Source organism: Aquila chrysaetos, chromosome 5 (genome assembly GCF_900496995.4).
Source record: "Aquila chrysaetos chrysaetos chromosome 5, bAquChr1.4, whole genome shotgun sequence".
NCBI lineage: Eukaryota > Metazoa > Chordata > Aves > Accipitriformes > Accipitridae > Aquila > Aquila chrysaetos.
Window position 1 is genome coordinate 17,311,050 of NC_044008.1, and position 23,440 is coordinate 17,334,489.

The 23,440-nt window shown below is 43.9% G+C and overlaps 1 protein-coding gene across 6 annotated transcripts in view; it reads right to left on the minus strand.

Moving 5' to 3' along the window:
- Positions 1–23,440, minus strand: part of CELSR1 (cadherin EGF LAG seven-pass G-type receptor 1) — a 178,097-nt gene that overhangs the window by 99,298 nt on the left and 55,359 nt on the right. For all 6 annotated transcript variants that reach the window (XM_030015556.2, XM_030015551.2, XM_030015553.2 and 3 more), the window contains exon 2: positions 6,907–7,545. In XM_030015556.2, coding sequence (XP_029871416.2) covers positions 6,907–7,545 — 639 coding nt within the window. The remainder of the gene's footprint in view (positions 1–6,906; positions 7,546–23,440) is intronic.

Consider the following 23,440-nt stretch of genomic DNA (forward strand, 5'->3'; position numbering starts at 1 on the left):
TCTTCAGTGAGTCCTGTGAATCTGATACAAACTCCAGATTTGCAACATTCATCTCCTGTGACTTGGTGACATGGACAGGAATATAATCAACAGAAACATGATAATATTTAAAAGTTGAATAGACTTCAGCTTTTGACTGTGTTATATAAAAATGCAACTTTGCTCTGTTTTTATTGTTTCAGTTACCTTCTGAAGCAAGCAGTCATGCAGTTGTGCTATCTGAGCCATAGCCTTAGGTCCAACCCAGCATCACTTGGGTCCAGTCATAAGGCTGCGGTGTGCTGGCCCCATCCCTGCATGGATTAACAGTGAGCCTTGCCACAAAAAACAAGCAAGGACCCATTTTAACATGCACGATAAATCTCTTGAGTTAAACACAGCCAGTGAGTGGGTACGCAGGCTTCTGCTGAGAATCTGTGTCAGGAAAGAAATGTCTTTCATGGGGATCTCCCCCAGGTTTCCAGCCATGGGCAGCCCAGGAATGGCCCAGAGGAGCTGCCTCAGTTGCTCTGGACTTGCCACTGACTGCTTTTATGTGACCTGAAAGAGATGAAGATGCTGTGCCTCAGCTTCCCATCCCTTTGGTGAGGGCGACAGCACCCTCTTGCTCAAAGGGGTGTCTCACAGGCTTCCTTTGCTCTTAGTAACTTTTGCAGAGTCCACAGTGATCCTCAGATGAAAAGTGTTTTATACAGGTACAGCTTGTAATGATCTGAAGTCATAGTTCTCTGACAATATAGATGGACCAAAAGCAAGAATTTTGCCAGGTGATACCTCTTAATCTGAATATCCAGAACTAGTACTTATTTTCAGGAATTCGTGACACAAAATGGACGTGGTGCTAAAAGGAGAGAAAGGAAAGTAAATATCACAATTGACTGCTGTGCTCTTCAAATGCAGCATGCACTGCCCAATAGCCAATGGAAGACTTATTATCCATGGCTAATTGCAAAGAATAGGTTGTATGGGTTCCTTATATGTTTAGATATTAAGTCAGCTCCTGAGATGACATCTGGGGTTCATTGCTTTTTGGCATGGGTAAATGCAACGGTCATATGGGGAAACTTCAAAGCACTGAGAGTAAGATTTATGAGAGGCTATGTCTCACGGTACATAGCTGAGTGGTGAAGATCATAAAAAGAGTAAATGATAGGCTTTTCCAGCTTTTGCACCAGTCATGCTCTGAAAAATGTTCGGAGGAGTTAAGCTCTGCTTCTGGACCGTCCACTGCACTGCTTACGGGGTCCTTGCCAGACACCCAAGCACTGTGAGCCCTTGGGGGCTTGGAAGGGGCCACAGGCTGGGAAGAAACGGAGGTACCCGTCCGTACACAGCTGCTGCCAACCCCAGGGACACAGCTTGCCATGTCTACACCAATAGAGATGTCTGCTTATTCATTAAAGGCAGAAGAGGGCTTTCCTCACAAAACTTTCATGCTGTTGAGACAGAGAAAGTTGAAGATTGATGGAGAAAACTGTGCTGGGACATCTGCGCAGAGAACACAACTAAGGAGTACTAATTGTAAGGAAGGATCTTACAAGTACGTGATCATTTCTCTCTCCATCAGATGTTATCTCAGCTGGAGAGAGTGACAGGTCCACAGCAATCAAAGGGAAATTGTGTTGCAGTTATGAAGACGTAGTCACTACAAAAATCAAAACAACGGCATGGCATAGCACTGCTGAAAAAGAAGAAAAATTTCTAGACCTCCGACATTATACAGACCTTCGCCAGGGTGGAACCACCCTACATAAGCTTTCTCACAGTACTGCCATACAGAAACTGCAAGGAAAGGCAACCAGGTATTCTCCTCTGAGGCACTGAGAAACAACAGAAGTTATTAAAAGGCTGATAGTCAGTGCTCTTCCTTGACTTTTCCTGCATCCAATATCAGCAGAAAAACGTCACAAAAAACTGTTAAGACTTTTTGCAAATGGGAACATATATAGCCTTTAAATTCTGAAAATAGTGCAAATCACCCAGCACCCTAATAACTGTAATTATATTTGAACTTTTGAAACTGAATATACTATTTTTTGCAGTATTAGACTTGTCTAGGCTGTTTTCATCTCTTTATTATATAAATGCACCTGGAATCCCATAGCATAACTTTGAAGACCTGGACTAAGGGACACTGTTAAGGCAGCAACGACGCAAAACATTTTAGTAACTTTACTGCGTTCCCTTAACGTTTGAATGAGGTATCAGAGAAATGACCCATGAAGCTGTCCCATACCATGGACAATGTCCCGACATTTATGGGAGTGTTTGGGAACGACAGAATTTCTTATTTGGTGTTTTGTATTAAAGACAAACTTGGTCACAGCTGTTTGAAAGTGCTGGCAAAGCCCCACAACCCTGTAAGGATAATCTTTTTTCAGGCTTGCTGTCACAAAATCATGGCCTTTCATAAGCTAAACAAGGAGTTAAAGATGCAGTAAGGAACCTGAAGGAATCAAATTAAGATTTGCTGTACAGGATTTGGCTGTTATACACCTGTGATCCCACCGCTCCAGTGGAGCTGCAGAAGTGTAACCGAGAGTGGAATTTCAGACCCTCTCACCCAAGATAAAACACTCATTACGGCTACCCTGGCTGCCAGATTTCTCTACTCGAACGCTGAAATTCTCCCAAATAAATCTCTCTGGCCTGAAAAATGAGAATCCGGTATCAGACCAAGCTGGGAAAATAGTATCTGAAGAATGGATGTAAGTAAAGATAACGCAGAAGCAAATCTTCACATTTACTTTTACTGCTATATGTTTGCAAGAGCCAAACGCTGAGAACTTACTAAACACTATCCATAGGGACTTCTGGCACGATGCTATGAAAACAGCTATAATTACCTTCTCATGACACAAAGCCAGAATTCACAGTGGCCACATTAGATGTCATGATTCCTCATGTCAATATGGTATCACAAAAATAAATCAGGAGGAAAAAAGTATAACACGTAAAAGATCTCTAATTGCTGTATTTGATTACTAGAAGATTTACAACCACTTAAGATTTCTGCCCTCTCTGAAGTGAAATCCAAGGAGAGATGCAGAGGATATGGGAAATTCTCTGACTATCTTTTTCCCTAGAAATTGCTCCTTGCTAGGGCTTACGTAGCAAAGAAGGCAGAGAGAATGCCATATGCTAAGGAGAACTGTGGGAACATTAAATCTCTTCCTTATTTCAGGGGTTGGGGTTTTTTTTCCCCATCAGAGTGCGTTTGTTCTGTGCCAATTAAACTTCACTTTTTTGGGAGCATGACCGTCAAGGAGAACAGTCGTGGCGGCTGCTGAGCAGGACTGCAGGCATCGAACTGCGGCGAGAGCTGCGATGGCAGGAGGCACCCGCTCATGGCAGGGCAGGAATTGTGGGAATTCATACCCAAAAAGGTGGTGACTTATGGCCACAGTGGTATGCTCTTTAGGAGGCACCAGGATGGGGCTGGAAGTACAGCTCCTTCAGGAACCGCTGTGGCAACCATGCCTCCAAAACCAGTGTGGATGACATGATGCATTTGCTCTTCAGGGGTTTGCCCCTGGGGAGTACAGATAATTCCACCTCTGTCCAAGCCTTCACCTACAGTGCATCTCAGCTGCTTCTGCAGTGCTCATACAGGAAATAAAGCTGGAAAAATTACACAGGCTTTCCACAGTGTTCAAGTTCATGAAATGGTTTGCTTAACTTAAATTGCATCCTTTAACCCTTTAGCCATGCACATAACTCCCTGCCATCAATGGCACAATTTTTAGCGTGTACATTGTTCACTTCTCTACAATAATTTGTAGATAAAAAAGTTAAAGGGGTCGCTATTCTGAAAAAACATGATTAAAAATATATGTCCTTCTTCACTCACCTCCTTACATCACAGGAAGTGAAGCTAATTCCAAATCACCTCAAACTAGCCAATAATCAGGTTTCAGAAATATCTTGTGGAAGCTCAGTTTACCTTTGTGCCCGTAACAGAAGACTCCTGAAGACAGAGAAACTTTCATCGTGTATAAATGACTAACAATTACACCAAAACAAATGGAGGGCTTCAAAGCAGGGTGGAAAAATGGGGGGAAACTCCATCCGATTAAGATAGGACATAATTATCTTCTACAGGAAATAAATGCTATATTTTTAACAGGTGACCGCTCAGATACATTCAGTACAGGGTTATGACTGTGTAGTGATTTTTCATCGAGTTGCAGCCTATCTCCCCAGAGAGATGACAGATCTTAGTATTTTCTTGTAATTATTTTTCTATCTAGGCTCTTAACTGGGAAATGGAAACATGAGAGCTCCCAGAGCAGGCTGCATTTCATTGACTATTACCATTCATATTTCATCTTTTACAATTCAAAGATTTGTAAATAACTCATACTGGTATGCTACTACACTGAGTTAATACCGTGGTAACATTTCAGTAATACCAGAATCTCCCAACTTCCAGCCTTAGCAGTTCTGTGAGCGAATACACACTGCTGCTATTGAAACCAACCTATGCTGCTTAAATACTAAATAGATATAAAATCTGGATCGTTGCAAACAATAAATATTTATATACAAGTGGAAAACACAGTATTACGATTAACAGATATAAACTGAACTTGCAAATGGATATGAACATATTTGAAGAAAGGACAAAAATCATAGGTAAATTAACAGTTCTTAAAGGAGATTGGGGCAAGATTCAATAATACACCTTCATAAAATATTTCTGGTAATAGATTACTTGTTGATAACATTTTCCACCTCGTTCTGTAAAGGGGATGAAAATGAACCAACTAATGACCACCATATGTGGGTCAGTGTGTCAGGTTTGATGGAAAAAACATTGTCATGCAACATGGAGCCTAAAGGCATTCATGTAACATAAACCAACCACAGAGTAGATACGAAATTTCTACTGCATTCATTCAGCAATAAAACAGAAATATTCAATAATATTTGTATCAATTTACAGGATAAGGGATTCCAGAGCCCTCTTGATCATGGCTGGGGGTGTTTTCCCCTGGCCAACCTGACTGCAATCACGACCCGAACTGTCCTTCCAAAGAATAAAGTGTTTCACTGAAGCGTAGTTAACTCTGAAACCTAAAGATGGCAAGGCTATAAGCAGTGCTCACTCTTTAACTTCTGATCACTTTAATATCCTGGCAGCGGGACAGTTAATTTTTAACTCAACAACTATGCACTGGAAATACAGTTACAGATCAAATCTTTCTTTGCGTATGAATACTATTGTGCCTCTCCTCTAAATATGTACCACATCTGTTCTGACTACAGTGTTAATTATTAAATATGTTCATCAATTATTAATATAAGATTATTCTCTTTAATTTTTAAAGTATATTTAGCTTTTTTTTCGAAAGATTTCTAGCAAGAGACCCTGAAAATGTGATGTAGGAATGCATGTCATTCCAAAACCTACGACATGGGTGAATTAACTCTATTTATATGCATATCTTTGGTTAATGAAACTTGCTATTTCTAACCATTCTGATTTACACTATAATAGCACATAAACATGTTAAATGAAATCAACTGGTCATATAATCTACTTTGTGACGCCCAATGCTGCACGTATTTTGCATTAGCTGTATGTAATGGATAATGGACTTATAATGTATTTCACTGTGGAAGTCACTCATGAGAAGCCTGGCAGGAAAATCACTCCTCAACAAAAACCAAACATCCCAACCACCTCACAGCTCTATTCAGGGTTTCACCGGTCAGGCAAAAAAATTTTCGCATCTCCTTAGGAAGATCCTGCTGCTCTAACCCCCGCTCTGATCTCAGGGAGCATCTCCTGTCCCCCCTGGCTGGGGAAAGCCCAGTTCACTTGCTGCTGCCACATCCCTGCTCACTGACTCCTGGCTCCTTCCACCGTCACGTTTTTAATTGCAGCCCTGAGCCAAAAGCCACAGAAAGTGAAGGAAAACCCTTCCACCTGGAGGGCTGGATCCAGCCCAGTAGGCATACACATCAACTAGATTTTTTTTACGTGGAGACTTAAATAATTTATGTTTTCAATTTTTTATAACTTCAGCAGTGAGAGGCAGCATTGGGAACAGCCCCCTCTGCTTCACCCCTCATTTGCAGGGGTCACAGCAGACATTGCTGAGCCGTCAGCTTAAATTACAGCCGGCAGCACATCAGTGCAGAACGCTTAAATGTGTGTGCAATTTCAAATACATAAATAATCCCACTGACTTTACTGAAGCACCAGAAAACATTCAGCTAATATTCTTTCATAACTTCTCAGGAGTATTTGAGAAGCAGCACTTTGATCTTTATTAGTTGTCAAGTCCATGATGAGGCAAAGTATACTCCTCAGCAGGCTGCTGGAGACAGGCCTGGAAGCAGCTACGTCCTTCTGGAGTTTATCTGGACGTTTACAAACTGGAGCTGACTTGCGGTATTTCCCACAGATGCATGTTATTGCAGTTTCTTGGGACCATGAACCATCCTCATGCTCTGGGCTTGCTGACGACCTCCTACTGAGGCTGCGTACCCCCACTATACCCTGCTATGAGGGGACTGCTGAGGGGCTAGGAAGGCGTTAATGGGCAAAACCACGAACCAGGGGATGTCCCCCACCTTCTTCCTTCCAGACAGAAGAAATATGTTTTCGTAAAGCATTTTGAGCAGGAATTCACACCATGCAAATTGCTTCAGCAGCTGTTGGGCCCCCTGCATCATGACCTGGAGCGAGGCACGGTTCCTACCACCATGCACGCACAGAGAAATGGGACTTACCCTAAGTGTCGTGTGACACTCACAAGCCTTCTCTTGACCAGAAAGCAGCGCCAGGAGTTTTTCTCCCTTTGACTAAGAATGTCAGCAATTTCAGCTTGACACAGAGCTGGCCTGGCTGATGGTCTAACATAGAAATCATGGGACAAAGATAAGATAAACACATACCGGTGTAGTCCTCGTAGCATTCACAAGTGTAGCCCCCTTCTCGGCTCCGGCACCGCCCGTTGCTGCCGCACGGGCTGGAGTAACAGAGGTCGATCTCCGTCTCGCAGTAGTCGCCGGTGAAGCCGGGCGGGCAGCGGCAGCGCAGCCCGTTGATGGGGTGGATGGGGCGGAACAGGACGGTGTTGGAGCTGATGAACGGGGCCGAGCTGTCGAACTTCAGGACGGAGACGCACTTCATGTAGTTCTCACAGGGCTCGCGCAAGCAGATGTTGTCGTCAAACGGCAGCACCCTCTGCGTGGAAATCATGGTCAGCAGGGTCCTGTTGAGGTAGATCTGCTCCTGCAGGTCCTCAGAGGGGAAGAACTTGTTTCGAATGCCACCAGGGAGCAAAGCTGAGAAGGTCACGTTCAGGATATTGGAGCTGACGTCCGTGTCATTTTGGATGTTGAAAACGAAGATGCTGTCCTTGGCGGTGGAGAGCACTGTTGCCACCCCCTCCACAAACAGGGACAGGAGGGGAGAAAGGAACCTCTCCTGGGACATGTTCTCCAGCCGCACCGTGATGCTGTTCGTGAGCATGTCATCCGTGATGATGGTGACACGCAGGGTGCAGACTGCCGTGACGCTGTGGACACCATCTGAAGGGAAGAGAGAAAGATAACAGAGATGTCAGAGAGCAGGCTTCAACCTATGGACAAGGAGGATCCTGCAGACCTGCAAGGCATTTCAGGGCATCGGGATGGGAGGGGGAAATGTATCCACCTTCTGCAGTGATTACCAATGCCTTTCCTCAGGAAAACAAAATGAAATCTCTTAAGGATTGCAACTCAAAGGACTAGAGACATCTCAAAGAGTCCAGAACACCTGGAGAACATCCTAGGCAAACAACTGGCAAGGGCTAGTGAGCAGACAGCCAGCCTGAGAGCCCCAGGATGGCCAAGGGGAAGCCAAGGGGAAGGGGCCTCTCACAATAGCGACTGAATGGATCCTCATACAAGTCACTGCTAGTCTACAACTGGTGCTGGGAAGTTGTCTCTTTTCACAGCACACCACCAAAATTACCTTCTCCGGGCGTGGTCTCAGGCTTAAAGAGCCAGAACTGTGCACAGACAGAGAACTGTGACCAGAGCTTTAGGTAAAAGTCACCTAAGGAAACAAGTCTTCACATTTGAACACCTGAACTTCTTCATTCTTCACACCTAAATTCTTCAAAATACTTTATGAAAATTAGAAAAAAAACCCAAATAAAATACTCCTGCAGTGAAAAGCAGGCATTTAAAAACTCTTCCATTTTATCCTTCCTTTAAAGCGTTTCTGATATTGCTGTAGATGTTCTGCAGTAAAACCCTTAAATATATAAATATAACACTAATACCTGACACTGGACTGAGAGATGCCACTGTAAATCTCAGCACACCCTGAGGCTTATAGTAGTGCTGTGAATGTACAAACTCTAGAGCATTCTATCTTTATGGAACATAATTATGACACAGGGAGTGCTATAATTAATCCAAATTCAATGCGAGCATGGAATGGGAAGTTGCGTCATCACTGAAACCAAACTACTTCGTTTAATTCTGCCTCCTTGCTGACATTAAGGACTCATTAAAATACAGATCGCATTACAGAAAATATGGTTAGTATTACAGCAGCATCTAGAAATCCCAGGAGAGATCAAGACTGGTTTCTGATAGGAAATGTTCCTTCTCAAAGATCTCATAGTGTAAATAAACAACCAGAAATGGGGGTGAGTTCATCTCATGAGAGAGATGATCTGGTTTGAGTGGCCAATACCAGGCCCACAGTGGGATTAAGAACTGAATCCAGTTCCCCTAGGTCCCAGTTCAGTGCCATAGTCTTGGCCCGAAGTATCCCACAAATAATCATTTCAGGAGTAACCTGCTATTACATTTATCTCAATTAAACCATAAGGTACGTGCGGAAATAGATTTTGAATTACATCAATGTAAAATCACAGCAGAAACTGCATTTGAATCAATCTAAACCCCGTGTGAGATCAAAATGCTAATAGCACAGATTGCTAAAGGTCATTTTCCTAAGGTTTATTATCTCAAAGTATAAGTTTATGACCCATTATAGTCTCTTATATAAGGTCTTTCAAGAACAGAAAAATCAGTACAGCTCCCTTCCTATTCACTGTCACCTCTACACCCCAAGTGCTGTTTTAAAAAGAAATGTATTGTTTGAAGATTTTTCCTCCAATAATATAGTAGCAATATAGTAAATTACGGCAGCATAATTAACCAAATGGCTTTTGACTCCCTCCTCCTGATCAGGTTGTCAGTAGAAGCTCAGCTGTTGACTTTTTTCCACACTGAAGCAGCTTTTAGGCAAACAGAAAAATCTTTTCTCCTGTGTGCTACTTTACTACTGCCTAGCTAAAACCAAACAGTCAGAAGTCGTCATTACTCGGAGTGATCTGTTTGATGTGCTCCTCACAGATGCTCATGCACCAGCTTTCACTTTCTCCCAAGTCTGCAGAAATCTTTATCTCCTCTTCCTCAGACTCATTCTAGAAACATGTAGTTTCAGCCTCCATCGAGACGCAAAGCAACCTTTAAAAATGACTGGTAGCCAAAATCCTCATTGCAACCTCCTCCTCCTGTGCAGTCTGTGGATTTCTGGCCAACAGACAATACAGGATATACCATATTTTCATAAATTACATCCTCAGACTAGTTTACCCACTTCTGTCAACTGCACAGCTCATTCCCCTGAAAGGCCAGAAGCAGAACAAACTATTCAGTTTTTTTTTTCCTAAGCAATTGACATTTGCCTGCCTGTCCCATAGGGTGCCTTAACTATTTTGCTATTTGTTGCACAATATGCTACAGAAGTTCTCTCATACCAGCAAGAACGCTGGACAATGGGTCCTTTTCTTAAGAAAACACTATGATCTATAGCCCATGGTATGTATAGTAAGAAGACAAAATACGATCCACTGTCTGACAACGCACTAGAGTCTACAAACTGTCATAATCAATATCAACTGTCACAATATGCAAGAGCTTCCCAGCATTCACAACAGCTATTCTGACACAGTTAATAAATCACTGGAAAAAGCCCGGTGTCAGATACCACACAGCCTCCTTGTTCCACAGGCAGCACAAAAGAAAACCGGGCACAGACGTATAGCTGCAAAATGAAGTCGTGTTTTAAAAGCCAATTCGGCTTTGTGCAGCCCTGTTGCAGAGCATTAAAATAAAAAGGGAGTAAAAAGGAGCTGAGCATGTGTACTATAGGCAACAAAAGAGCGGCACGGCTATACAGCCGGCCGGACAAGCGCCTCTTTCATATCACCAGTGAGTCTGAAAGCAGCATCATGGGATCCGACCATCTATTCATTCAGAAATTCATCAAAAGTTGAAACAATCTGTGGTTTTATGGGACCAAATTAGTATCTATTCTACTTTCAACAGACAACATTCGCTTTGAGGCCTGGAACAAGTGCAATAAAGAAAGTGGAAATTTTGTCCTCATCTTTATTGGGAATTGAATTAAGCCCTAAATACACAATAATATATGTGTTTTGAGATTCACAAGTGACATACTCCATGGAAGTTTCAAATGTTTACTGCCAGAAATGTCAGAAAAATAATATTAGGAAGTAGTATTTTATGGAGTGGTAATACTTTATGGCCTTTCACTGTCTGACATGCCTACCATAGGCAGCTATCCGATATACACGCACAACCAATCTGTTATTCTGCTAACAAAGCTCTAACAATGTGATTTTTTCAAAGTTCTCATGATAAAGCTGTAAAAAATCCCTATCGTGTTTTGGCAGATGCAAGATGGCCTCAGTCAGGGGTGTGAAACACCCTTCAAGTGATGCTACACAGGAGAAACTCTGGCTACACTTTACTCTTTGGAGCAGACCTTCGCACAGATGAACATATACACATATGCAAGGCTTAGCTGTCACCAGTTCTCACAGCCGTCATCTGCTTGGCTTCAACAAACTAACTGGATGCAGTCGTCTTCCTGAAGGAGCTCTAAACACACAGGTCGTGCTGGCAGATGGGACGCGTAGGCATCCTGCTAAGAGGGGTTTGAGCAGACAGCCTGGGTCTTAGCAGCCCAAGCCACTGCACTGCCACCCAGATGGCCTGAGAAAAGGGAAACACAGGACGAACCAAGGAAGATGACAAGATTCAACCTGTCCTTTGGTGGGCTTAGGTCCTAAAACCCTTGTACCAATGGCTTTTGTCACTCTGCCCTCGAGTTTGTTTTCTGTGAAGTGGGAATAATGGCACTTACATGCACACTGTGAAGTAATGGGTGCAGATGATGAAATGCTGAGATACTGGGGTAATGAAGGCAACATAAATACCCTAAACAAATCATAAATCGTTCTTTCAAAAGCTGTTGCAGCCAAGTTTATCAAAACCAAGATGGAAAGATTAAAATAAAAGACTCTTAGCGTCTCACACATCAGTGAATGGACAAAGAGGATTCTGGGCGGCTGGGTGGCTGCACAGGAGAAGGTGTTCATTACAAATGCAGTCCCTGCACACTGAATTTATATCCTGGCAATATTATTTTATGTATACTTTCTACAAAAGAAATCTCCAGAAGGTGGAAATCAAAGCAGACTGTTGTCTTTTGTGTCATTGTCATTGCTGAATAGGCTCCTTAAAAACAGAACTACTCACCTTCATCCTCCATCAAACTAATGAAAAGATTTAATAGCAACCACATACCCTGACGCATTACAAAGAGAAGACAGTAAGACTGACAAAAGCTTGAACCTCTCTAAAATACACGAATAACTAAGAATTGATTAAATAGTCATTGTTTCATGATTACCTTTACTTTACGACAAACCTAATCAAATCTGAGACTGTAATCTCAGCTTTCTATCTTCTGGCAGTCCATAAACCAAAGAATTTTATTATCTAGAAATGTAAACACAGCAAAGTTTAACTGAAACGCATATTTGGCAATGGCAGCATCTAGCCAGAAAGGTTCTTTTGTTTGTTTTTTAAGTTGGCAGAAATAAAATAATTAACACTTTTTTGGCTTATTATATACAAAGGTCTTAGGGCTAATTATGAAAGCTGCCTATTTTATATAAATAGTTTAGCATCAGAGCTTTCTTTCATAGATATCCCAACCCAAATCTATTCTAATTCTGCTTTATAATGCATCTGGAAATAACAGATGTCAGAGTCCTTGGCTAGCAAAATGTAGAATAAGGACATTTCATAGGTTCAAATAACCTCTTGCTCTTCCCAGCACATAAGACGCAGGCATGCCCACGGGTAGCAGCCATTGCTTGGTAACATGCCTTGGAATGATCCAACCTCCATCCCCCACTGCTTCCAGCCATGTCTTTACATATGAGAGTTAATACACACCTAGTCCAGTACTAAGCCTTGAATTACTGATGAGGATGACATACTTTTAGCGTCCTCTGCACTGCTAGGGCGGCAGCAGCATGTAAGTAGCAGCAGCTCGCAGAAATGGAGACTGCAGGCAATACTTGGCTGCCTGAGCAGAGCTGGAACCCAAAGCACGCTTCCCGCTGAGCAAACAGCTGTAAAAAATCAGCAGATGTCCATAAAAGTGAGATGCATAGTCCTGTGCTAAGCTTCAGTTTGCCTCAGAAAGTCCGCAAGTCTTGCAGGTCTGAGTCCCTTCCTTGCATTGTGCTTCCACCACCATGGAAACAGATTTAAAATGCATAAAATATCAGTGTATTAATATTGTCCCTTCTAAAGCACTGCTGTAGGCACTACAAAGCTTCACTTCTATGAGTAGAAAGAAGTCTATGAGCATCCATAAGACGAACTCCTTAAAATATTTTCTACATTATGGAAAAGTTCAGGAGCTTATATAGCGCAGAGACAATATCCTGAAAAGAAGTAAACTGCACAGAAAATGGCAGGTGGGAACCTAAGTAAGATGCTTTGCCAAAACAGCAGAAAACATTACCAGAAAGGAAAATGATAACAGGCATAACGGTGAATTTACAGAGACCCTACCTCAGGGTCTTCCCAGTTAGCGAACAGCCTCACTGGAGAAGTGTTTCAGGACAGAAACTGTATATGTGACCCCAGTTTGAGCGTGTCTTCAGGGCACCTTGGCAAAGGACGTGGGGGCTGGTGTTGGCCTCAGCTCTCCGCAAGGCCAGAGAGATGGGCAGTGGGAAACGTCCCCTGTGCATCCCTAAGTAGTCTCTGTTTTGTGGTAGGAACAGATGAAAGTACAAATGTCTCTTTTGCTAGAGAAAAGTGATATTATATGCTGCAATAACAGAAAAGTAACATCCATAAGAAATACAGTCCATCACTTTCCTTTGGAAAAACATAAAAGTATTGTATATAACATCCTATCATTTCTTAGACAGGCACTAATGGACTCTGTCAAAGCCTCCCTTTCCTTTAGATCAGAAATGCCACTGACGAGCAATTCCTTCTTTATATCAAGCTGGATGAAATGACATGGAAATGATTCCCCTCGGCCACATGAAGCTTATGTTATTGATTTTGTCCATTCGTTCAGACTGCCAGTCTCAGCTCCGCGCATTTAGGAGCACTGACTGCCAACACAGGTTGTGGCCTTTGGAAAGGATATATAAAAATAATTATCTATTATTCACACAGTGCCAAAGGTTCACGCTGGAATGACTGCTCTGAAGAACGTTGAAGCCTAGGTCTGCTCCAAAGACCATTACGTCAACAGGAAGATTCCCATTGACTTCAGTGGGCTTCGCTCCCGGCCAAAATTGGGCCTAGAGCCTAATTCCCTGAGTCCTTGCCAGTGCACTTGCACAGAGCTTTACTCCTGACCTGGCACCCCCTAACAAGAGCAACAGTCTGCCCAGGAAAAGGTTCAGGGTTGAAAATCAAGACAGCGAGAGCAGAAAGCAAAAGATGAAGGATGAGCAGGGCAAGCGTGTGGACAGTAGAAACATGGACCACGCACCATGAGTTGTAAAGGTCGTAAGGGTTTTCCTAAAATCAGGTGTCTGAATCTGTACCTCGACATCTCTAAATTTCTATGAAGGATGAGCAGCTACAGCTCCCCTTCTGCAGATGCTCAGTTTTGAAAACACTAGCCAATGTTGCCGAGTGACCTTTGAAGAAAAGGCGGTTTGGAAAGGTCACAGGAAGGGGGAAGAGAACAACGTGTTACCTGGTGTTATGGGGGGATTTTAGATCACAGGGCGAGGTAAAACAGAAGGCAGCTGAGCCGCGTGGCGTATGCAAGCACACTGGCAATGGGGGCTCAGTTCTAACTGAGCTACAAGGGAGGGGAGTGTCCTGGCTAAAACATGTCTTTGTGGGGAAAAGAAGGTATCTGAGACTAACTAGTCCAAGGCTGGAAGATTGCTGGAGGACAGGCAATGGTCCACGCTGGCCCAGAGTGAGCGCCTTTGTATGACTGCACCGGCAAGCAGCTCTCCCTAAACCAGCATTAACCACGATGCCTCCAGCACCGTCCCGCTGCCACGGCAGCAGCTCAGAGCACCCGAGGGGTCTGCCCCAGCCCACACAGGACGTGGGGTGTGGACCTTGGTTGCGGCTATGCCAGCCTGTGCCCTGCCACTGCACTGCCCCATGGCAGCGTTAGCCACATCCGCGCTTGCGACATGGTGTTGGGGTCGGTGCAAGCAAAGGATCCCAACAAGTCTGCCCAGACACTTCCAGGCAAAGCCACCTCTAATGCTCACAGGCTGCACACACTCTTAAAAACACTTCAAGTTAAACTTTCAGGTACTTCTTTTTGCAAGACAAGTCATCTCTTCATCCTGACAGAGATGGATATCTGGGGCACCTGGGGAAAGTGGGCACTGCGACCTGGGACTTGCAACTCATGGCAGCTCTGCCTCAGTGGTCCCCTTGGCAGCAGCCATAGCAGTACCAGCTAAATCAGACAGCTAAAAAAACCCCAAGCTGTGGGAGGAGAAACCATGCATAAAGCAACTGCAAATTCCCGACGTGTATAAGAGAAAAAAACCTAATTTTGGCATCATTATCTTTAATGTAGCCTGTGCTGTTCAGGACTATTTACTTTGTACACAATACTGAAAAGAAAAAAAACATATTTCAGTTTGCAGCTTTAACAGGGGATTAAGAACAAATGGATGCCAACTGGATTGCTCAACATTGTACAAGACTGCCATTAGCTTTTCTGAAACCAGCACCTGCAAGCTGAGAATTTTGAAATGCTAATTGGGTCAGTAACACTAGTCTGGGGGAATATTTCCAGAGTGTGGGAAGTAAGGCAAGTTGGATCTGCTGGCAGGAATAAGCACTCTTGAATTCTGACTGCAGCGAGGCTGAAAATACACCTAACTTCCCTGAACACCCTCCTGCAGCATCACTTCTTGCTCTTCAGGTACCTGGTGCACATGGGTTGTAACTGTTGTGGGGGACGAGATGCAGGCAGGGGAAGCTGGCAGGGATGCAGCAGTGACAAGGCAGGCAAGGAAACAAGTCCCTGTCCCGAGCAGAAAGCACAAGTAGAAAGGATGAGGGATACTTAGAGGGAAGAATGATATGCGGGAAGATAGAGTGAGCACGCTAATAACCAGCTCCGTCCAGACCATTTTACTGACGAGGAGATTTTCCTGCTAGCGAAAATGCAAAACGATTTTCCTTCCTGAGCTCTGCACATCTCCGTGTACCTCAGCTGGTTTTCCTTGTTAGCAAGGACTGGCGAGACTCCTCTGCCCGGCCGTGCTCACCAACAGGGCTGAGCTGCCCCAGCGTCGCGGCTCCGGCTGGCTCCCCGCCTGCCGTCACCGGCAGCACTCTCCTGCCCGGCTCCTGCCCACGCAGGCCCTTGGTGGGGGTGCACAGCCCAGGAGACCACCCCGCTGCTGCTTCGTGGCCAGCACACGAGCTGCGACATAGCTTTTAAACTCCAGCTGAAGAGGCAGGCTTCCATTTCATGCCAACGTCCGCGGAAACTGTGCATCTTACGGCACTCATTGGACCTGTTCAGATGAAAAACCCCACTCCAGATCGCTACAGTAGATAGTCACAGACTGACTTGCTGGGGGCTCCGCCACCTCCTGTAGAGCTTGATCTCATTTCATATATAATCAAAACTATTGCCTAATTACTGTGATAATTTTTAAGCCTCGCTGATCTTCAAAGGGAGAGGGTTTTAATATCATTTACATTTTAATTCTAATGAAACGCAGAGCTAAATGTCCCTAGCTAAAAGATGGTTTCCCAGCAGGCTTGCATTGCCTGCAGCCACATCTGGCAGCGCACCGCAGCGGTGGTGGCAGCGGCTTGGACGGGGCACTGCCGGGCAGGGGGAGATGCCAGCGAGCACCGGGGTGCACACAGCCCCGGCACGGGGAGCCCAGTCACCCACTCACGCCCCAGCCATGGGCATCTCTACCTTCCCAGCAGTAACCAGCTGTATACAGGAGTCGAAACAGGTTTCTTAAAGATCCATGAAAGCGCTGGACAAACTAAACTGCAGTCACGGGATGCTCCAGCGTTAATCTCCATTCAGGGCACGGTCTTCAAGTAAATGATGTATTTTGTACAGAGTAAGATAACAGCAGCGTGTTTACCCTGAGACACGCTTTTACGTCACTAACCCCACTTCAAAAGAGAGAGCCCCCGCTCGGGGTGCCTGGCTGTGCTGCCAGGGGAGCAACCGATGGCTTGCCACAAAAGCCTCCATTCTCCTCGTAGCTACACATCCCCTGCAAACATTTTTACTCACTCGGTCTGATTAAAGCAAGAATGTCCCCAGGCAAGCCAGGGCTCCACTTAAATCTCCTTTTGCAGTTTCAAAGCTGGAGTGGATGAAAACTATTTTGGGGATGGCAAGGGGGATGGGAAGAGTTGGGGTGGGGGCCTGGGAGTTTCAAAACTGGGAGCAGCTATAAGGAAATAGTTTCTCTGCCTCAGTGTTTGCACCCATACTGCATATTAGTAACCTCAAAGGTATCCTTTCAAAACAGTATCAGCAAAATGAAATCTTTCAGGTTTATTTTTCTAAATGTCTCCATATTCCCATGTTCCTTTTGCCTGGAGATACGCTCTGCTCCTTGCTGCGACCCACAGTGAAACCACAGGGACGCTGCCTGCTGGACGGAGTTCAGGTTTGCTATCTTGACTGGAAAACAAAGGAGGGAACAATGAAAAAGACAATGGTCACGTTTTTCTGATGTCATTTCTGTTTACAGACAAGCTTTCAAAACAGTTACGTATCAGCTGAAAGAGTTATTGATATCCTGGGCAATGCAGAAACTTGCCCAGCTCTCTGAAACAGAAAAACCACCAGAACAATTCAGCTGTGGTAGCCCAACAGGTCGCCGACTGTGCTCGTGCACTGCTGAAGCACAGCTTGGGAAACTAAGAGGATTCTTAGGCATTCATGTATTTTTTTTTCAGTTTTCTGTAGTTTCAGTCATCATAAGACCATTTGCAAATTAATACAAGGAAAAAACAGATGGCTATCCATCCAGGGAAGGACAAGCAGTAATGGCTATGTGTCAGCTTCCACATGCACAGGGCATGAGAAAGGTTGGTTCAGCTACTCCTGCCCCAGGAGGTTCAAACACACTCGAACATGAGGGACCCACACAAGCAGGGTAATGCTCTCATGCTGCTTCAGTTCACATCAAATTTGTTGATGGAACAATGACTGGGGCACGGATGTCCCACCTGTAACACGTATTTCCTAATGGAAAGGTTTCAGAGCCTTTATAACTCTCTCTTTCCTCTCCTTCTCTCTGAAGTTCAATTAATGTTTAAGAGTTTTTAATAAGAAGATAATCAAAATCAAGAGAAGCGATGGGGAGTATCAGGGCCCATCCACTGGGGTCTGACACAAAATACAGCCATCTCCCACAGTCTGAAGAATTTAGACTTTCAATTAGCTTAACTCCATTAGAAATCAAATTAGAAGCAAATAAGAAACTTGAGGAAATAACCTTTAGCAAATAAGAAATTGAAATTAAAAATATTTGCTTGCATCATGTGATTAAAATAAAGAAGTAAGAATAGAAAGATAAACAGGCAAAAACACCCTTACCAACTTTTGTAGTTTTGGGAAAGACTCACCAGGCACTGGCAATATTTGTAGAAAAAATGCTATGTACTTTGTCCAGACTCTCTGTTGATAGGCAACCCACACAATCTTTTAAAAACGCAACGCAAAACCAAGAAAAAACCCTTTGATTACCTAACCATCTACGTGTCACTGGCCACTAGCAATGAGATCATCATGTTTTTGGCCGCATGGTCAACTGCGAAGATTATTCTTGGATCCCTGCCGTTGTTAAAACTAGTATGCTGGACATGAATCAAAAAGGACAAAGCACTTGTTTCCTGTTTCTATAGTCCTAAACATGCAGTGGGTATTTTTCTCTCCAAAACTTTGCCAGAGAAAACCAGCCCCACAGACAAAATCAGGAGAATACAAGAGCTTGACTCCTATCGCTGTACGTCATCTTAGGAAGCCGATGCAGAGAAAGGGCAGGTCAAGTTACGACAGATTAAGGTGGGTAACATCAGTGACTCGGAGCCACTGGTGAAATGCAGAAACTACACTGATCTTAAGAAATGATACTGTAATCTCAAATGCCTATCTAATGATTTCTATTCAGCTGAGCTGTAGAAATGGAGTCATAACTACATGATTCACATCTTTAAGAATCGGATAAGATTTTCTGCCAGACACTTTATAAGGCACAGATCTTGAACAAAACAGATATTTTGCATTCTAGGACTAATATAGGGCTACCCAACAATTTCCATAAGCAAAAGATTCTCTTTAAAGGAATTTACTATACTGGATAACAGAGGAAAACACTTGTGCTCTCAATACATCCTCGATCTGACCACAGCATTAGCAGGGCACCATCAGGAGTGTGCCAGGCTAGACTCTGCCCAGCATTCAAATGCTTCTAGCCAAGGGCTGTCTTTCTCTTCTGGGTGATAGTTCTTTCCTTCCTACTCTGCCAAGGCTGCAGACAATCCAGAAAAGTGGTATTTGGTGAGCTCAGGGTATCCAACAGCAAGCAGAGGCTCACTACAGGAGAGTGCCAACATCCAGCAGGCATGTGCCCACCACTGAGCAGGGCAGGATGACTCCCTGTGCCACCTGCATCATGCACAGCACAAAGTTTTACTGGTGCAGTGACAATTTATCTGCCATTTGCAGGCATCCCATTGAAACTATTGCTCCTATCAGATCGCTCGACATCCTAACATCCAGTAGCAAAGCCCTCTCTTTCAAACCAAGCAAGATTTCCAGGTGGAAAAGAAGAGACATCCAGTGAAAGCTGGACATATGATGACCTCAATGGTGCCATGGAAGAAGCACTTTTTGACTCCCATGGAATAAACTACCCATGGAAAAAATTTGCATTGTACACTGCGTTTTCTCAAGGCTATTGGTATTTTCTACAAAGTCTAATGAATATCTCTCCTTCATTATAGTAGCAGTAGATTGCTATCAATATCTTTAAAGGCATTATTTTTTCATTGTTTTATTGTATTTTATGGAAAAATGTAAAATACTGAGCCTATGCAAAATATCCTCAAAAACTGTCACCGTTAATGTTGAGCCTTAAAATGTAAGTCACTCAGGAAAAACATGAAAATCCTCGTTCTAGGAATCCTTACTCATACAGTCCCACTGATATCAGCAGACCCTGAGCATTACAGGACTATTGGACATGAAGCCTTCAGCCTGAGCTCCCCGACTGTACTTTGGTACGACTCCAAGAGCATGCAGCTTCCCGAGAAACCACTGAGTCAGAAGGGCGAGATTTCACCAAGCATTAGTAGAGGTCCTATCACCTTTCCATAAAACATACCAAATTCCCATGTCAGCCATTTGTATGCATGCAATATGGGATAAATATTATCCCTGAGTGAGTATAAATACTAATTTTATTTTTCAAAAAATCCTTTTTAAAATTTTGTGCTATACACTGTGAAAAGCTGTCTGTAATTCAGGATTTTCTCTGCAAAGAGCTTATCTGAATTCCTGCAGGATGCTTCATACTGTGGAGTCATTTCCCAAGAGCTCAGATGATTGCTGAAGTTTAATTAGTTGAAAGGATTTGCTGTTTCAGTGCCCAGAGCACACTTTTTCACCACCTGAGCTCTGAGGCCATCTGTACAGACAGGACATCAGCTCTCTGGACAGTGCCCTCAAGTGCAGCCACGCATTCTCTCTTTCCTCTGATAAAATTAGGCTTACATCACGGCCTCAATCCAGTGATACAGTTCTTGGAAGAAAAGTGTATTTTAGGTATTTTCTAAAATTTCCTCAGTTTTCAAAAACCTCTTTAGCCCTCTTTAGATTTAGGCTGGTATCTCTGTACTTGGCCAGTGCTGAACATCTTCATGAAAGAGCTTCCTAAAGTTCTGACAGGGCACGGAGTTACAACACCCGCAGTCACTGCACTGGGTTAATAACCCCTGCAAACATCCCGCATGAGAAGACTCGCTCCTTCTCTCCACAGGGCCTAACAGAAACCCCTCTCTGCCTCCCAGCCTGCAAGAAGCCCACTGAAATCTGAGGTGGGTTCCTAAGATAGCCAAATCCTACCCATGGTGGTCCACAGCTGCAGGACCTCACAGCTCCGGCTGCTTGAAGCATTAATTTCCTTGAATGTCTCACAGGTGGACTCTTGGGAAAGAGAAGCAGAGGTTCAGTATTTGTGTGGAAGTAATTATTTCTCTCTGGACGTGACAGCTGGTGATGGGGAGAAAGGCAAAGCAGCTGCAGTCCAGATCAGGAGAGGTTTATAGGGCTGCCAGGGTGCCTGAGCAGCACAGGCAGCAGCGGCTCAGCAGAGGCCAAAATTAGTGGAAAGGGCAGCAAAATTCCCGTAAACATGTGCCAGGAAGGGAGAGGGCTTCGGCACGCTCCAGGTCAGAGGAGGCACGGGCAGGAGGGCTGGGGGCAGCGCGGTGGCCAGCGGTGATACCCGGCTGTCACCCAACCCGGCTCCACAATTCATCACGCAGCCGTCATTCCTCATGTCAAATAAACACAGAGCAAGATGCACACAAAAGTATCACAACAGCTGGCTGCAATGTCTGCAGAAAATGTCTGGTGGAGAAAAAACATTTCTACCAGAAATCTCCCTATATCGTGTCACTGAAACCGATATAAATTAAAAGAAACATATCCATTCCAGTAAGCCTTTCACTGGGAATGACTTGGATAATTTCTACCACCCCACATACATTTTTTTGATGTCTACATATAACTCAAAATCCTGTACCGGTGAGGATGACCGTATTGAGTCCCTGCTCTTGACCTCCAGCTCAGGCTGTCCCCATTACAGCTGACTCCCGTGGCTGCTAATGAGAGGTGCATGCTGCCCTTTCTCCAATATCCGCAGAAGAGCAGAAAATTGCCCCAGAGAAGCTGGCTTTTACTCCTCTTTTTTCTTCTTTCTGCCTTTCCAGCCAAAACAAACTGCTGCATTTGTAGCTACAAGGAGGTGGAGGTGGAGCAGGGCAGTTCACAAGGGTGAGCTACGCTGAGCAGCGAAGCAGAAGCAAACTCGTGGGGGGCAAAACTGTTCACAGGCACGAAGCCTGCGGGGTGGGGTGTGTTTAGCCAGACTTGAGCCTTCATGACCTCTAACTTACTCTAATTTCATTACAGTAAAATTTAAAAGTGCCTCCCCAGTTGCCAAATGTATCTTCTACTTCAGTTTCATTAAAAAAATCCCTTCTAATTAAGGATGGATGTATAATTAAAAGTAAAAAAAAAGCAGTAAAATTTCAGGATGGATGGATGTACAGGATGGATGTATAATTAAAAGTAAAAAAAAGAAGTAAAATTTCAAAGAATGTTCAAGCTCAAATTGAAATATTTTAGCCCTGAAAAAATTACCAATTTGTCCTTGCCTCTTCTTCAGAGACCTGTTTGGCAAAGAAGATGTTTCACAGTCTCCTCTTATGGAAAACCAACTCCAGGACTGCCGCTGGCTCTGTGTTTAATGGCTAAATCCTTTCAGAATTATCTTTGAAAGAGCCTCTTCTGAACAGGAAACTGTGCTGTGACACCAGGCTCCTGTGCTCTGTAAAACAGCTCTAGCTCTGTAAAATGACCTCTCTCTACTCACTTTCTCAGTTGGCTCAAGACATCTCCTGCATGTTTTTTCTACAGCGGTAACCCAAGGCTTCAGAAAATGCTGTAACAGGTGGCTAAAGTTAAGTCAGCACCCAAAAAGAGGAAACATTTTAATATTACCTCGTACATTTTTTTTTTTTCTTACATTCACACTTGTAACCAGAATTTAGCCAAAAAAACCCAGGGTTTTTTTTGTACAGGTCCATGACTCATGCCCAGACACTACTCAAGGCCAATAGATAGGATATTGCAATTTGTTAATATACAGCATCATTTAACATCTGCTGCATTTTACTGAGTTGTCTGGGACGCGCAGGATGCTTTGGAGACCATGAAAATATGGGGGGCTCCTTAGGTCTCGGAGTGTATCTTGTACCTCTCTTTCGGAACTGTTTTAACTTGCCAATCAGGTAATGATGTTTCTGTAATTACTTTAAAAGTACTGATCTCCCTCAGTGCATGCTGTGCACTGCTGTGTAAGTAGTGGGATTTGAATAATTATACTGTCCTAGAAAATACCAAACAGTAATCCTAAATTACCAGCAGAAGCTGAGTAACATAGTAAGAAATAATGTGACAACGAGGTTGTAAGAGCATGAAACACAGAACAGTTCTCTATTACCACTTATCACTGTGAAATAAATACGGTGCTTCCCTCTCTCCTCTCTGAGTAGAGAGTAACGCACTCAGCAGCACCGAACTGAAAACACTCTCTACCCAAAGGAGCAAAGTAACCACTCTGCTCTGCAACAGCCTAGGTGTACTGGAGTTACTCTAGATTTGCACACAGGTACCAGAAGGCAGAAGCTGGCCAAATCACTTTAAAAAGACTGAAGTGCTTGAGATACTAAGACTCGAGAACCCACCTCTTAATACGCCATTGCTCTAATTTCTCTTCTTAAAGCATTTGCACCAGTAATCAGAGGTGATCACTGAGCTCCATCCTGCACCTTTAATTAATGTCTGTTTCTGAAAGCCCTGTCTAGAGAAGCTAATCCCTCTCTACTCAGCTGCTAGATTTGCAAAGCAGGGCAAGGAGGCAGATGCACGTTTGGGGAGGTGAACAGGACCCAGTTTGGCATCCCAAACTGCCATAAAACATCTACTAATACTGAAGCCAATTACTTCAAATGCAAATTGTCAACAGTCAGTAAAGAAGTGGGGCAGAGAAGCACAAGCAGGGGAAAACCACGAATGCAGATATGAAAATTAATCATTCAAGGGTAACTACATATTCTCTTTTGTTCAGTACTACCAGTGTGGGCTTAGGTCCTCTCAGCCCTTGTCTGGAGCAGATGCTTCTGTTGGAGCAGATGCAGGGAGACCTGCAGAGCTTGCAAAGAAGAAAACTGGGAACTGTAGCAAGTCCTGTGTGCAAGAGCGCAAAGGAGATGGGAAAGAAAGGAGAACTGGCACACCAGCAAACGC